Source organism: Lutzomyia longipalpis, chromosome 1 (genome assembly GCF_024334085.1).
Source record: "Lutzomyia longipalpis isolate SR_M1_2022 chromosome 1, ASM2433408v1".
NCBI classification, from domain to species: Eukaryota; Metazoa; Arthropoda; class Insecta; order Diptera; family Psychodidae; genus Lutzomyia; species Lutzomyia longipalpis.
Window position 1 is genome coordinate 33,365,893 of NC_074707.1, and position 14,373 is coordinate 33,380,265.

The 14,373-nt window shown below is 37.3% G+C and overlaps 4 protein-coding genes across 9 annotated transcripts in view; 1 reads left to right on the plus strand and 3 right to left on the minus strand.

The window, feature by feature from the left end:
• The window catches only part of LOC129786050 (putative fatty acyl-CoA reductase CG5065), an 824,046-nt gene that overhangs the window by 513,986 nt on the left and 295,687 nt on the right, over positions 1–14,373 (minus strand). Inside the window, exon 9 of the transcript XR_008750087.1 lies at positions 4,415–4,436. The gene's annotated coding sequence lies outside the window, so the exon portion shown is untranslated. The remainder of the gene's footprint in view (positions 1–4,414; positions 4,437–14,373) is intronic.
• LOC129786030 (probable nucleoporin Nup54) lies at positions 45–2,996 on the plus strand. The gene is made up of 4 exons (XM_055820799.1): positions 45–241; positions 1,107–1,639; positions 1,708–1,937; positions 2,008–2,996. The coding sequence occupies exons 1-4, from the start codon at positions 190–192 to the stop codon at positions 2,909–2,911; spliced, it is 1,719 nt and encodes a 572-aa protein (XP_055676774.1). The 5' UTR covers positions 45–189; the 3' UTR covers positions 2,912–2,996.
• On the minus strand, positions 189–912 carry LOC129786177 (uncharacterized). The gene is made up of 2 exons (XM_055821026.1): positions 479–912; positions 189–415 (listed from the first exon to the last, which is right to left on the minus strand). The coding sequence occupies exons 1-2, from the start codon at positions 802–804 to the stop codon at positions 322–324; spliced, it is 420 nt and encodes a 139-aa protein (XP_055677001.1). The 5' UTR covers positions 805–912; the 3' UTR covers positions 189–321.
• On the minus strand, positions 4,396–13,667 carry LOC129786025 (uncharacterized). 6 transcript variants are annotated; one of them, XM_055820786.1, is made up of 5 exons: positions 12,756–13,667; positions 10,763–10,848; positions 10,258–10,681; positions 5,367–6,502; positions 4,396–5,276 (listed from the first exon to the last, which is right to left on the minus strand). In XM_055820786.1, the coding sequence occupies exons 3-5, from the start codon at positions 10,349–10,351 to the stop codon at positions 4,782–4,784; spliced, it is 1,725 nt and encodes a 574-aa protein (XP_055676761.1). In that variant the 5' UTR covers positions 10,352–10,681; positions 10,763–10,848; positions 12,756–13,667; the 3' UTR covers positions 4,396–4,781. The 6 variants fall into 6 exon arrangements, with proteins under 6 accessions (XP_055676761.1, XP_055676759.1, XP_055676760.1 ...); XM_055820784.1 differs by having other exon boundaries at positions 4,396–5,279; positions 12,756–13,521; XM_055820785.1 differs by lacking the exon at positions 12,756–13,667 and adding an exon at positions 11,179–11,707.

Genomic DNA, 14,373 nt, shown 5'->3' on the forward strand with positions numbered 1-14,373 from the left:
AATTACTCTGTCGAAAGATTTCAACCGCAAAGTAGCGAACGAAAAGAATTGCTGTGGAATACCAACTAAAAACATTAGGCGAGCGTGCGAAAAAATCTTGTTTACTTTGTGCTAAAATTACTTTTTGGAGGAAAAATTGCCAAATTCTTTTCTTCTAATAAGTTCTAGTGATTGTTCTGTGGTGGAATAATGTCGTTCTTCAATAATACAAGTACATTGGGTACAAGCACTCCGGCAAAACGTAAGTTTTCACTTTTGAGGTTATGTTTATTTGAATTCTCTTCTGTACTTTATCCATAAAAACACAATTATGTTGGCTAATTAGTGTGCTAGAGGACTAGTTTCCGTTTTCCTATCTCGAGATCTTCTCCTTGAGGCACTCCTTGTTTGCATTTCCATCTCCTGAAAGCTTCGCCTGCAAGAAAAATTTGGCAGAATGTTTGAAGGATAAATGTTTCCGGACGTTCAGGGGACTCACCTCCTGTGGAAGACATAACCGATTATACCGAAGATTGTGATGAGAATGGAGATACCAAGGACAATGCTGATGCAAATGTAGAATCTGGTCACTTTATCCTTCCCCAGGAGGATGGTATTTGTTGTTTGCTGTGTTACCTCAAAGAGTTCCACATCGAAATCATCACCCTCAATGCCCGGAATTTCACTCGCATTGCCCACAATGCCCGGAAATGCCGTGGTGGACGTTTGATTTTTCATGTAGGAAAAGAAAAGATGCGGAACTCGATTTTTCTTGTGGACTAACCCTTTCAATTCGTTCACTAAACTATTTTCCGTGACATTCATTCTTATGTACCCTCTTCCTGGTGCTCCTATCCTCTCTGCACTCCTCGTTGCAAAATAATCTTGTAGCACATCAAAAATTGGTCACAATCACTGATTCATTAGCATGCTATCCTGCTCTTCCACTCTCTGATATTTTCCCACCTGTAATTGGATTAAAACTCTGTGACTGGGCACCATTGTATGTTTTTGTTCTTTCCTCTCTGACCCTCCACTGCTGTGTGGAAGACTATAAGACATGAATGCGCCTCCGTGGGTGAAGTTTTTAATTTAAATAGGAATCACATTTCTCTCCTAATCGATAGCCAGTGGTTTTGGGAATTTCACCTTTGGCGCACCAACATCCACGCAGCAACCATTTGGTCAGACTCCGGCTTTTGGGGCACCTTCCAGTGCCCCATCATTCAATTTTGCCGCTCCAACGACTTCTGCTCCCGCCCTCGGTGGCTTTGGGAGTTTTGGCACAGCTACAACGTCCGCGGCACCGTCTTTTGGGGGCTTCGGCACGACAACAACGTCAGCTCCGTCATTTGGTGGCTTCGGGACAACAGCCACGACGAATGCTGCTCCTGCTTTTGGGGGTTTTGGCACGTCAGGAGGATTTGGGGGCTTCGGTACGACGGCCACAACGTCATCAGCTCCCACATTTTCCGGCTTTGGCCAGACAACTCAGCAGCAGACGGGATTCGGTGGCTTTGGAACGTCTTTTGGGGGATTCGGGCAGCAGAAACCCGCCACAACGGCATTTGGAGGATATTCTGGATTTGGGGCAGCACAGCAGCAACAACAGCAGCCTCAACTAACCCCCGATGAGGCCTTCACGCATTGCATCTTCAAGGTGAACCCTTAATGAAAAATTTCCCCAAAAAAAGAAAGAAAACTGATTTTATTTAATTTTTCCTGAAGGTTTCTTTCTTTGGCGATGAACGTGACACAACAATTGCTCGTTGGAACTATTTGCAAGCAATGTGGGGCACTGGGAAGGCCTACTACTCCCAGTTAGCACCACCCGTTGATATTACACCCCAGAACTATTTGTGCCGCTTCAAGGCCATGAGCTACAACAAAATTCCCGGAAAGGACAACAAAATGGGGCACGTTGGTTTGATCTTTAACAAACCCGTCGCACAGATCAAGTAAATTCAATCTCCAGATTACTCTTAAAGTGAATTGAAAGTTCTTAATATTTCTCTTTAAAAATTTTAGGGATTTGCAACTGCAATTGGTACCAACACTCAATCAAATGCTCGGTGGAAATCCCAATTTATCCATCAACATTGATCACGTGAGGGGGTTGAATGATGAAAAGAGTCAGGTGACGATTTTTGTGGAGGAAAAATCCCCAACAACAAATGAAGTGAAGCGAATCACAGCCACAGATCTCTGTGCATACCTCAATCAACCAATGACAAAGGGGCAACTTAATAATTTTGCCATTGATCAGATTGTTGCTCAAATTCACCCAGATGAGGATCAACTGAAGGAGTATCTGATGAATCCACCCAAAGGCATTGACCCACGAATGTGGCGTCAGGCGATTGAGGACAATCCCGATCCGTCAAAACTCATTCCAGTCCCCGTGATTGGCTTCCATGAGCTGAAATGGCGAACAAAGTGCCAGGAGAGTGAGACAGAGATGCACAATCAGTACTTGGCGAAGGTCTCGCGGGATTTGGAGAATCTCAAGCAGCGCTACACGAGTTCCACGGCAAAGATTATGGAGTATCGAAGGAAATTTTCCGAACTAAGCCATAGGATTCTCAAGATAATTGTAAAGCAGGAGATCACACGGAAGATGGGTGTTGCCATGTCGCCCGAAGAGGAGATCCTAAGGAGTAAATTGGAGAGCATGCAGGCTCTCGTTTCAGCCCCAACACAGTTCAAGGGGCGCCTCAGTGAACTCCTTTCGCAGATGCGAATGCAGCGTGATCAGTGGAGTCACACAGGGGGTGGCAATGAGTACAAGCTCGATAAGGATTCAACGGATGAAATGCAAACCTTCCTTGCGATGCAACAGAAAGCCATGGCCCTACTCATTGAGACAATGAATAAGGATATCAGAGCGCTGAAACTCATATCCGATGGGGCAAATCAGCTAATGAGAGGATAAACGCCATTTATTCTAAAAATAAAACTTTTTTTTGATATTTTGTAAAAGAAATAAATTGAATGAAATAAAAATGGAAAAGAAGTTTTTTTTTGGCTTATTTATTGTTTTTGTTTAATATGCAGTGTCTTCTTTCGATGATTTGTTGGAGCCACTGAATCAATCTTTTGAATGCTGAAATGTCCAGGTTTGCTGTACTTGTGAAAGAATAGATCAATGTTGGGATTGTCATGAAGAAGCTGCATCAGCATTGTTGAATTAATTTTGCTTTTATTTTGAGGGGTGCATGAATCGCTCACAGGATGATTTTCTTTATGTTTGAGACATCTTCAATAACTGATTCGATTATCTTCTTCCAAGCGCTGACTACGTCCTCGCCAGACCTCCCAGTTTCGAGCTCAATAATTAAATAAAAATCAACAATCTTCTTAAAATTTTGTATTGATTGCAATCAAAACAATGCCATCCGGATGGAATTGTCGCTTTCTTGATTGCTTCACAGAAGGCTTTACAGTCACCATATGGCATATGTCTGGTGAAAGCAGGATCAACTACAATCTACAGATATTTGAACTCCTTCATATCCCAATAATGATGTACAAAAAAGCCTTTAGCAGCTCGCTTACAGTCCTCAGAGAAACACAATAAACTGTTTTGCCAATGAAGTCCCGTCCAAATTCCTTTAGGACAGTCTTGGAACTTAGGAACATTCAGCCACTTAATTCTTTTCCAAGATCTTTTAGATGGATGACACCAGTGTAATAGTTCTGTAATTAAAGGCTCCAGTAGGATAACGTGGTAATCGCCCTGTGATTTCACATGATAGTTTACCACGTTATTCTATTGGAGCCTTTAATTACTTAACAATAATTTGTCCCATTGCTTCCTTGTTAACAATATCATTCCAAACTTATTCCTTTATGTTATGATTTCTCCTTCACTCAGAGGATTGGGATACAATTCATTAGACTAAATGATTAATCGATTTGACCAACTGATCCTTGTAGGAGGATGTAGAATGCCCTTAAGCTTCCTTTCATGTTGTATACGTTGTCTTCTCGGTAAGCAAAAATGATAAAGAATCCACAGGATACTCCTTTTCACTCTATTGATGTTTTCTATGTAATTCTTTTGGCAAAAAGCTATAAAAAAAAGTCGAAAAATCACAGTATCCCGTCAAAAATACTCAAAAATTGTGGGTAAAATTTGGCTGTGTTGACATTGGAATGACGTCTGGCCCAATAAGAAGAAATTCAGTGAATCCATTACACTGACCCCTGAGGAAGGTTTGAGCATCCAGAAAGCTTTGAAAAATGTATTTTCTCACTGACTTAATACCCGGTTAACTCTCGATTTCACCAAAAGGAGTCCTCCTTCTGACCTCTCTCTCTCTAACAAATCGTTTATCAGAAAACTCCAGATAAACCCATCAACGTTGTCTCTAAAACCTCAAGTTCAACTCACTATACCCAAAATAAAACATGAGATTTTCGTAGTTGGCACTACATTTTTTATTTTATTTTTTTTTCTACAATTTTTTTTTACTTCTACACAGTTTACATCAAGAACCATAAAATACCAACTTGAGGTTACTTTTAATGGGAATTATTCTTTCAAAGAAAACAGATATTCTAAGAAAAGGTACGCGTAAGATAATGCTCATATAAAAAATGCAATATATATTTTTTACTTTCTTTTTAATTTTTTATTAAATTATAAAACAAAAATATTGTACGACACAATTTTGTGATAGAATATAATTTTTTTTTGTGTTTTATAAAATTATTTGTCAACTCATTCTACGTTTTTTTTTTTGTACAAAAAATAATTAAGGAGGAAAATGTTACTGGATGTATTAATGGGATATTTTTTTTTACTGAATAGCTTCCTTCAACTTAATTTCTAACCATTCGACCTTCCTTTTGAGACGTGCCTCCTTAGCTTGCAGGTAATGATGTTGCCGCATTAGGATTGTTGCCTCCTCCTCCATGCTCTGCTCCTTTTGCTTTCTGTGCAAGCGCGACCGCCTGGATGCTTCGTTGTTCTTATTCCGCATCTCCCAGTACCGCAGATCCTGTTCCGTGAGACCCTCAAGCTGTGATGGACTTGGCAGGGAGCTCTGGGTCTTTGGTGGACGTCCGCGTTTCTTCTTGGGTTGCGGCTCATCCACACTCGATTGGTAGGATTGCACGCTCCCAGGATTGTCGTAGAAGCTAACGCTGCTACGTTTCCTCTTGGGCATGCATGTGTTGGAGGCAGGTACTGAGGGTGGTGGAGAAGCATCTGCCACTGGAGACTCTGGGGGCAGTTCACTCGGCTTTGGGGATGGCACAGGTGAGGCAATAATACCCTGTGCAACATCGAAATCCTGCTTGAGAGTAAAACACCAAACATTGAGGTTTCTGGGACAAAGTGGAAACAACATATAAGGAGACCTCCACAAGTGAGGACAACTAACCTGATTGCAGATGTATTTAATCAGATCAAAATCGCCCTCTAGGTTGAGAGTCTCCTCAATAATGTCTGGTGTATTGAGTTGATTTTTCTGCTCAAACTCCAAAACCGATTGCACACGAGGTGGCGGCGGTATGTTGAGACTCAATTTAGGAAGATCGCCCCTCTGATGTTTCATCTTGCTGCTCTCCTTCTTTATATTCAATTTACTTCGAACTGATAGAGTTTTCGGTTCTACCTTCTTCTCAATCAATTCTAACACTTCAGCTTCAACTATCGTCACTTTTGCTTTGTTTTCTGGCTTTATAAAGTCAATCTTTTGTTCTGGCTTCCACAAATCAAATTCATCCGTGTCTGTGGATGGGCAACCCATCCGTTCCACAGACTCATTCGCTTGCTTCATCAATTGGCTGTATGTTGGTGGTTTGTAATCAACATCTACTGAACGGCTGTAGTCATCGTCAATTGGTTCCACTTCCTTCTTTATCAAAATCTCATTGAAATCCTTCACTGTCTCCAAATTTGTGTCTTCATCCAAAAAGCTAATCACCTTCGAAGCATCACTGATCATTGTATCTCTGTACAGTACACGATTCTCCACTGTTGTTGGAGAACCCTCATCCATATCATCGCACGAATCATCATGCATCTTGAATCGTCCATCACTCGCATAGGAATGATCACTTGGTGATCTATATGGTTGGTTAATGTGAAGATGAGCATTTGCCAGACACATTGTTTCTTCTGACTGGGACAGTGGCATTGCAACCTCCTCACCATCTACAGTCCACGAGAATGAATTCTCGCAGTCTGTAGTTGTGCCCAGGGGCATCACCGGGGAATCTGCCGAACCCATCGGTGACTCTGGGCTTAGCGGTGAAATAGCCGTGAACTCCATCATTGGATGGTCAAAGAAATCTCCCCATGGATCCGGGGACATTGCCAGAGACTGCTGCTCGTACAGCATTTGTTGATTGTTGATTTTGCTGATGTTCTTGATGTTACTTAAAAACTGTGTTGATGATGTCTTGCTACGTGTGTTTGTATGTCCTAATGAGGACCTTGTGTTTTGAGATGGTTTTGTAATGTTGATCGATCTCTCGCCCGAAATCGACGTAAAATTAAACTCAGTTTCTGAATCTAGAATAAAACAATTAAAAAAAATTATTAAAGTTTTTTTTTATTAAGGACTTCTAAGGAGCAACAAGTTCCAAAAGAATTTTAACCGAATTGGGATCGACACTTAATAATGTCTTTAAGAATTCCTTTGCTCATCTTAAACCTTTTGAAAATCTTTAATATTCCCCAAAAAATTCTCGATAATTTTTTAAAATTCTTTTTTTGCAAAAACAATTACCTAAGTCAGAGTCTTAACTGTTTTTATTTCCTACTCTATAATTGGGCTTTTATCTTATCAAAAAATTCACTTTATATTATTATCTTGTATCACAGTTGTTTCAGTCTTTGGAGTTTATTTTAGATAAATAAGTATTGCTTTTATAAATTAACTATATTTATTTACATAATCACTGGGAACTAGCACAAATTCCAGTAAATTCACTAAAACGTGAATTTATTTAAAAGTATTATTTAGTTTTTTTATTTTTTATTAATAAAAAACTTTGTTTTTTTCTCACTTAATCAAAGTATTTGATGCACAAATCAACAATTTCACATTATTGCGCAATGTTGTACAATACCACAAAATATGTGAAAAATAATAACTTTCACCCACAATAAACGAAATATTCTGTCACTTAATTGTTTAAATATTTTACTCTTAATCACTTCTTAACACTAAAACTTCTTATCGTTTCAAATAATTTATTAAAATAATTAATTTCACTATTTAACTTTTAAGGGGGGAGTAATGGAGGTGTGTAAGTGATTTAGAGGTAAAGCAGCAAAAGATGTGAAGTGGTTGACGAGTCGTGATAGACTGCCGTTCCCCTTTTGATTTTCGATCAAATTCGTCGTGTATTAGTCATCCCCACTCCTGCTATATTTTGCCGCTATTCCAAGAATTTATCGCGAAGCCCATAGAGTGGTCAAAATGGCGGGGATGTGACGTCACAATTAAGTTATATAGTTCTCTCATTCACTCTCATTTTTACAAGTGATTTGCAAAATCGTCAAGTTTTAGTGAAATTGTTTTAGTGATATTTTTTTTTAATCAAGAAATAATTAAGATTTTGAAAACAAAATCAAGATTATTAATTTTGAAGAAAAAAACTTTAATCTAGTTTTTGGAATTTCCTGTAATTTATTGATTAAAATATGATTATGATCAAATAATATTCAATATTAATTACAAGAATAACTTATCTAAAAAAATCTTTTGGTTACTTTATTTAAATATTCTTTAAAATATTTAAAATAAGTATAGAATATATATTTTTAAAGTTTAAAAATAATAATGATCTAATTTAATCAATGATATACCTATAATCGTTCCACCCCTCTTCATAAATAAAATTTAACAATGCATAGAGAAAATCATTTTGATAATTACTGATAAAGTGCAAAGAAAATTAAAATCATTTTTTAAAGACGATGCGTAATTTCCCTCGCAACGTTTATCAAACGCCGCGGAGTTTTATGAGATTTCTATATGAAGACATATTTCAACCACTCCAACTATATATCTCAAAAGCTTTGTGCTAAAGAGGAAATATATTTGAAACTGCGAAAAAAAATCTCAACTGACCCTTAAGACGAGCCCTTGAAACCGCGGCCCTCGAAGACAATTCCACAAAGAAAACTCCCACGATTGACCCCCAAGACGCACCCCCTCAAGCCCATCATAAATGCTGCCAACTATGCCTCCCATCTTCCAAGTTCCACCCAAGTCTCAATTCTGCAAAGTCTAAAGCGCTGTAATTCCTTCCAGACTAAATTCCTTCTCCACCCCAACTATCATATAAGAAGTACCTAATCACATCATATCTTAAATAATTTCTAAACCCTTCTTATTACATATATGTAATAAAATATTTTAAAGAACTTACAGAACTCAAGGAAAGTGCACTTCCGTCGTGCTTCTCTTTGGGGATCAACCACCATTTGATTGAGAATCACAGATATTTTTTTTTATTTAATTATTTAAATGAACTAGGTACTCTTTATACAATAAAACCGGGATAATTAGGAAAACAAACCCCACTCGCTCGCGTTTGAACCACAAATAACGAGTGAGACACTTGTCCAAAGGTATTTATACGTGAAAGTAACCGGTAGTTCTTTCTCCTTCGCACAGCAGCGGTATTCGCGCGCGAAAGAATGAGGCAGAAGACGAACCATCGCAATTCCCCATCTAAACTCTTCATGCGCATACGAGATAGAAGCATCAAACATCTGCTCTACCACATTTAACGCATTTTCTTATTCGTACACGGCGCATACTATCGCGGACGCTGAACGCGATTCGACATGTTATGTCCGTGACTCATTCATGCTCTTCCTCAACCCCGACCGTGCGAAAGATGTACGAGCACGAGCTCAATCCGTACGGTCAGCTGAAGAGATTCTCCCACCAAAGCGCGGCAAAGCATGTGACGTCGCTGTTTTTTTCAACCTTTCCCTCTCTATCGGTGGCGCGGTTTTCCTCTTCAGACGCTCAACATGTTTCGACATGTTCCATGAGCATTGCAATAGTCGAAGAATATAGGACAGACGCGACCAAAACAATTTTTCTTGGCACCTAATCCTGGTACAATAACATCATTCTTTAGAGTCCGTTTAAGGTAAGAACAAGACTGCGGTTTATGTGATAATCAGTTTATAATTTGCAGGCAACGAAACTGATTAGATAAATCTACGTTATCAGAAAGATTTTACCCTCATACCGATTTCTTTTCCTGAACTACTTGTGAGAGATGATACCCACAGAATACAAAGGAATTGGTAATATATCTTTACGAGAAAGATTTTTCAAGTAAAGACTACTTGATTACATATAATATGGGAACAGGAACTGCGAAATCATTTTGAGACTACTATACTTTTTTCAAGTTTAGACTCAAACTATTCATAAAATTTAAAACTCTTTAAACTAGATCAAAGAGTCCAATAAGAAATTCCAACTCGTTTCTTGGTGGATTCTTATTGTGTTATAAAGGTTCTGAACAATTTTGATAAGATAAGCGTGCTCCATCATTTTCTGATATAGGTGGGTACTCATTTCTACTCAATATCAGTAATATTACAAATCATATTAAAATACTATGAATAAGATTTTCTTCTTATGTGAAAAACTTTTTTAAAAATATTTTTTCTGATCTTGAACATTTTTGATAACGTTCCTGAACAATTTCTAAAATTTCTGGAACGTCCCTTTAGTACAACAAATACCAAGTTACTCATATGAGTAACCAAAGTGGCCAAATATCGATCCCAACATGACAATACTATTTTACAAAATGCTTTTTCCAACTGTGTGGGTGGAACTTCTCGATTTTTCTACTGTTGTTACAAAATGATTAAAAATAGGCTTATATAATTTCAGTAAATGACCTTGTTTGGAATATAATCCTATGTTTCAAATTATGGAATTGTATTCGGTGAGTGCTCACACTTATCTTTTATTTTATGAAAAAATTTATCAGGAACTTGATAACTTCCTCAAAGTTTTCTGATTTCTTTGAAATTTGATCTGACTTCTCTTACGTTTTTTTTCGTTATTAGTTCTCTTTAAAGATTTGCAAGCTTTTGGCAGAGAAAAGCCTGTCCTCTTCAAAGATAAACTTTTCTAAGGTCTATCCCTTATCTCAAGTCAAAAGGTTTACATTAAGATGAGCCAGACGTATTGGAGTTAAGACACTCAATTTCTCATAATCAAATTTTGGATCAAAGAATAAGATTTTGAAAGTGTAAAAACAAAAGGATTAAGGACTCACCGGCAATTGGTGTATTCAGCACTTCACCTATATTGACTGAATTCAGAGCACTGAATGTTAGGTGCTGGAGCTTGTCGGCGGAACTGATGACCATATCCGCCGTATTGGACAAATCTGTTGTTACTGTTGTCCCAATATTTGAGTAATCCTCCTCTTGTGTATAACTTCTCAATTCGCTTTTCGGGACTATCAGATCCCAAGGATTTACTGAATCGTACTGCTCTGGTGTCACGAAGTAATTTGTTTGATTGTTGGACCCCAGAGGCAAAAATTTGTCCGTGATCTGATAGCTGTACTGGTGGATCTCCGTCGTCGAATTGTTTAGACTCTGTGTCGAGAGTTTCAATGTTTCCGAGGAAAGTAAATTCTCGCCATGATGGGCTGCTGCTTGCTCCGTCTTGTACGGAAGACATCTTAAACGGGACTACAATAAAGGAACATTTTGTTACCAAACTGTTTGTCCCACATGTCAAGCATAAAAAGGTCCTGTTTAGGGGACACTTACATTGAATTCGCCGTTAAGTTCTAAGGAAATCTTAAAGCCTTTAGCGACAACGCCAACAAGTGAGTCGAGAGCGTACACCTCTCAACCTGCAAGAGGAGAAACAAAAACATATATCAATACCCTTGATAATGAAGAGCCAAAATTGAATTCTTGGAATTTCATTTTTGCCGTCTCATTCTCCCCATTTCATTTCAACACTTATCATTTAAAGGCCCCAAGAGTAGGCTAGCAACATGAGTGCTGCTGCTATGTGGAGAAGGGGAACTAAAATTGAGACCGTACAATGACGTCACATTGGCGGCCATACTGTTGTGAAATTCGAAGTGAAATTCTTTTAGCCAAGGCGTAGTTTCTCGTACATTTAGCCTATCTTATATGGTAAAGAACTAACTTTAGATGATGAATTTTGAACTTACTCAATGCGTTTTTTGCTTGGAAAACGCTTCTTATTGGTTATTCTTTACTCCTCTTTAATTAAAGTCCAACAAGTTGCACAGTAACACCGCAACACAAAGAGATTTTTGCAAGTATACGCTTTTACCGGATTTTTCCGGCAAAATTCAATACAAACTTTCCCGAATACACTCACAGGAACTCTTTTACAAGAGTTTTATAACAATTTTCCAACAAATGTCGAAAAATTCACCTATGTAACTTGCAGGTAAAATGTATAGAGAAAAGCTCGTACGTCTTCAACAGTCAAACTTTCTGCTAAAATGAATTCTCCTCTGTGAAGCTCCAGTCTCGTGACTGGTTGGAATTCATCGACCTACGCACACTGCCTCACCTTTTAGCCAATGGCGACATAAGTGGCTTGCCGATGACATCATCCTGAGCCAATGGGAGTTTGGCAAAATAAGGGGAATCCACCGAAAGTCTGCGTAATAATCGTCGATTAACCGCGTAAAATTGTGGTGGGGGCTAAACGAACAAACGGACGGGAAAACACTGTTGATAATTTTCATATATATTATGATTAATTTCTTATCACCTTTATACTGCATTATTTAGAGATAAGAATGGAATAAAAAATATGTGTGGCTCGTGTTTTGTGTTGCTATCCGGAGGAATAATATTTCCATGTTTTTTTGTACGTTCTGAAAAATTGCGAACAATAGAAAACGCACAAAAAGCGGTCAAGGGAAGAGATTTTGCTGAATGCTTCAAAATTAAGGAGGAAAAAATAGAAAATCTGATTCAACATTAAACTTCATGCTTTATGGAGTAGCTTTTTTAACGCGTAATAAGTTAGGATGTTATTACGGCCTTGGAAGGTTATAGTTGGTCTGGAGTCAATGACCTTTTGACAATATACTGGTGACACGTATAAGATACTCCTGGATGTACTGCTCTCGCTCATTACAAATAATGAGTGTGAAGAGTATATCCAAGAGTTTCTTATTCTAGGTCTCCTGAAATTTTGCTGTCTTTCCTCTGTACTTGTGATCATCAGGAATACGCGGACTTTACAGTAAAATTCTAAAATGATAACAATATAGGCTAGCTGACCTAGATATTCCGAGATAGGCAGCATATAGAATTAACATTCAAAAAATACATAAACATAAAAGCCTCTATTGGTACCAACATATTTAGTTGATATAGAATTCCGCGTTCAAAATCCGCAAACTGTTAATAACTATAGCTGCGGATACGACGCAAACAAAATTTAAAACAAGAGTTCCGAGAATATAGCTCCCCTGTAAAATACTTTTAATACGAGTTTTGATAGTTTTTCATTTTTTTGTCTAATTATCATCGCTTCTTTTATATTTCTGAGATTATTATATTGTTTCAATCCTATCATTCCACGTTTAACGATCTCAGATCAAGATGCGAATTTTGGATGTTCTTGTCATTATTCGTTGAGTTTCACTTCCAACATCACATGTGCCAACGTGTAACCTCTTTTTTTCTTCTTCCATCCAACAATCTTTTATCCTCCTCTAACTACCCATTATTTTGAAATTATTTCCTCCCCAAAACTACTTACATCATTTTATTGTTGGACATCATTTTCGTGGTCGTCGTACAGCAACAAATAATTTTAAAATGAATAATGTTCTCAAACATAAACTGATTTTTACCACCGTTGTCAATAAACATTTGCCTTTTCAAATGATGCAAATGATGATTTTTCAACACAACTTTTTTAGCGACGACTTTCAATGCAACACCACTTTGTGATTCAACAGGGGCGACGAATTTATCAAACATATTACACTTTCTTCAAAAGGGTGTGTTCAAAAATATATTTAAAAGTAAAATTCACTTTAAGAAGAAAATTACTTTCGAAACTATTTCGATCACTCGGGAAGATTAAGTTTTTTTTTTAAATTCCTTTGGACAAAGTTCAACTGAAGATTTTCTTTCTTCTAAAATCTCTTGAGTTTTTCTTCAAAAATTTGTTTAATTATATTTCACACTTCACTTCAAGAAAATAATTAGGAATCAACGCTATTATATAACCACTGGATTATTATTTCTTGCAAAAAAAGCAAGATGTAATATGAAGAAAAAAAATTACTGCGACTCAGATACTTCCTCTGAAGACTGTTCTATAGGGAAACTCACTGGCTTTGCCATTCCAACTTCTTTTTCAAGATAAATTCAACACTGATAATTCACAAAGGGAAAATGTGATTAACAATTCACACGTGACTGCTTTAGAATCCTGGGTAATTGAACCTGAATATTTGCAAGAGCAAAAATATTATTGAAAGACTCGGATATAACTTCTGTGTGCGCTGTCTAGTAAAGTACTGACTCATTCCCGCGAGCTATAGTGTATGGAGCTTTAACGTGGATGATGCAATAACTAATGCGGATTGAGTGGAGACATTTTCCCCCAAAAATTCAATGGGAATCGATGTAAGATTTATATATAACTCTATACCGGCTTTGAATTTGCTACTCTTCTTTGGAAAATTTCCCAAAAATAGTTTAAAAGTGCATTTTATTTTTTATCTTTCGAAAGTGGGGGGAAAATTCTTTAAACAGCAGTGAGAGACATCTAATGAGAGAGCTTTAGCTTTAAAAGCTTTCACGCGCTACCGCAATAGATGGCGTTAGGGACAATATTTTTATTACAAAACGGTTGGAAAAAAGCTCTGCATGTCGTTCTCATTGTTTTCTTTCTTTAGAATTTTGCAGACGCACGTGGAGGTGGTCTGTTGTCAACAAATTGTCCATGAATTCTACGAAGGCTAGAGTTGTAAAAGCTTCTTACAATTTTCTTTGAATTGCTTCTTCGGTAATTTTTACAAACTTAGCTTTCGTTTTTCTTTATTGCGAAATGGTCAATGACTTGCGAAATATTTTTTTTACTCCCTCCTATTTTTCAAATAGAACTAGTTAGTTACAAACCTTATAAAGTTCTAATTTTAAAATACATTTTTAGAAAAAATCGTTTGCTAAAGACCTAATTCATGAGATAAAATCATCATTCAATAATTAAAAAGTAATAATTCAATCAATATATTCTACCTTTTTCGTATCTTACTTAGAGCCCTTCTTTAGCTGCTTTCTCCATTGATATATCAATAAATCGGTGTATATTAAGGAGCGCTAATCCGTGTAATCTATTTTCTGTTGTCTGACTTCGAAGGTAT

Coding starts and splice junctions, on each gene's coding strand:
- LOC129786030 (XM_055820799.1), top strand. CDS start 190: ATGTCGTTCTTCAATAATACAAGTACATTGGGTACAAGCACTCCGGCA. Junction 1,640..1,707: donor TCACGCATTGCATCTTCAAG/GTGAACCCTTAA, acceptor TTTTTCCTGAAG/GTTTCTTTCTTTGGCGATGA. Junction 1,938..2,007: donor AAACCCGTCGCACAGATCAA/GTAAATTCAATC, acceptor TAAAAATTTTAG/GGATTTGCAACTGCAATTGG.
- LOC129786177 (XM_055821026.1), bottom strand. CDS start 804: ATGAATGTCACGGAAAATAGTTTAGTGAACGAATTGAAAGGGTTAGTC. Junction 416..478: donor GGTTATGTCTTCCACAGGAG/GTGAGTCCCCTG, acceptor TTTTTCTTGCAG/GCGAAGCTTTCAGGAGATGG.
- LOC129786025 (XM_055820784.1), bottom strand. CDS start 10,351: ATGGTCATCAGTTCCGCCGACAAGCTCCAGCACCTAACATTCAGTGCT. Junction 6,503..10,257: donor GCTGAATACACCAATTGCCG/GTGAGTCCTTAA, acceptor GTTTTATTCTAG/ATTCAGAAACTGAGTTTAAT. Junction 5,280..5,366: donor TTAAATACATCTGCAATCAG/GTTAGTTGTCCT, acceptor TTTACTCTCAAG/CAGGATTTCGATGTTGCACA.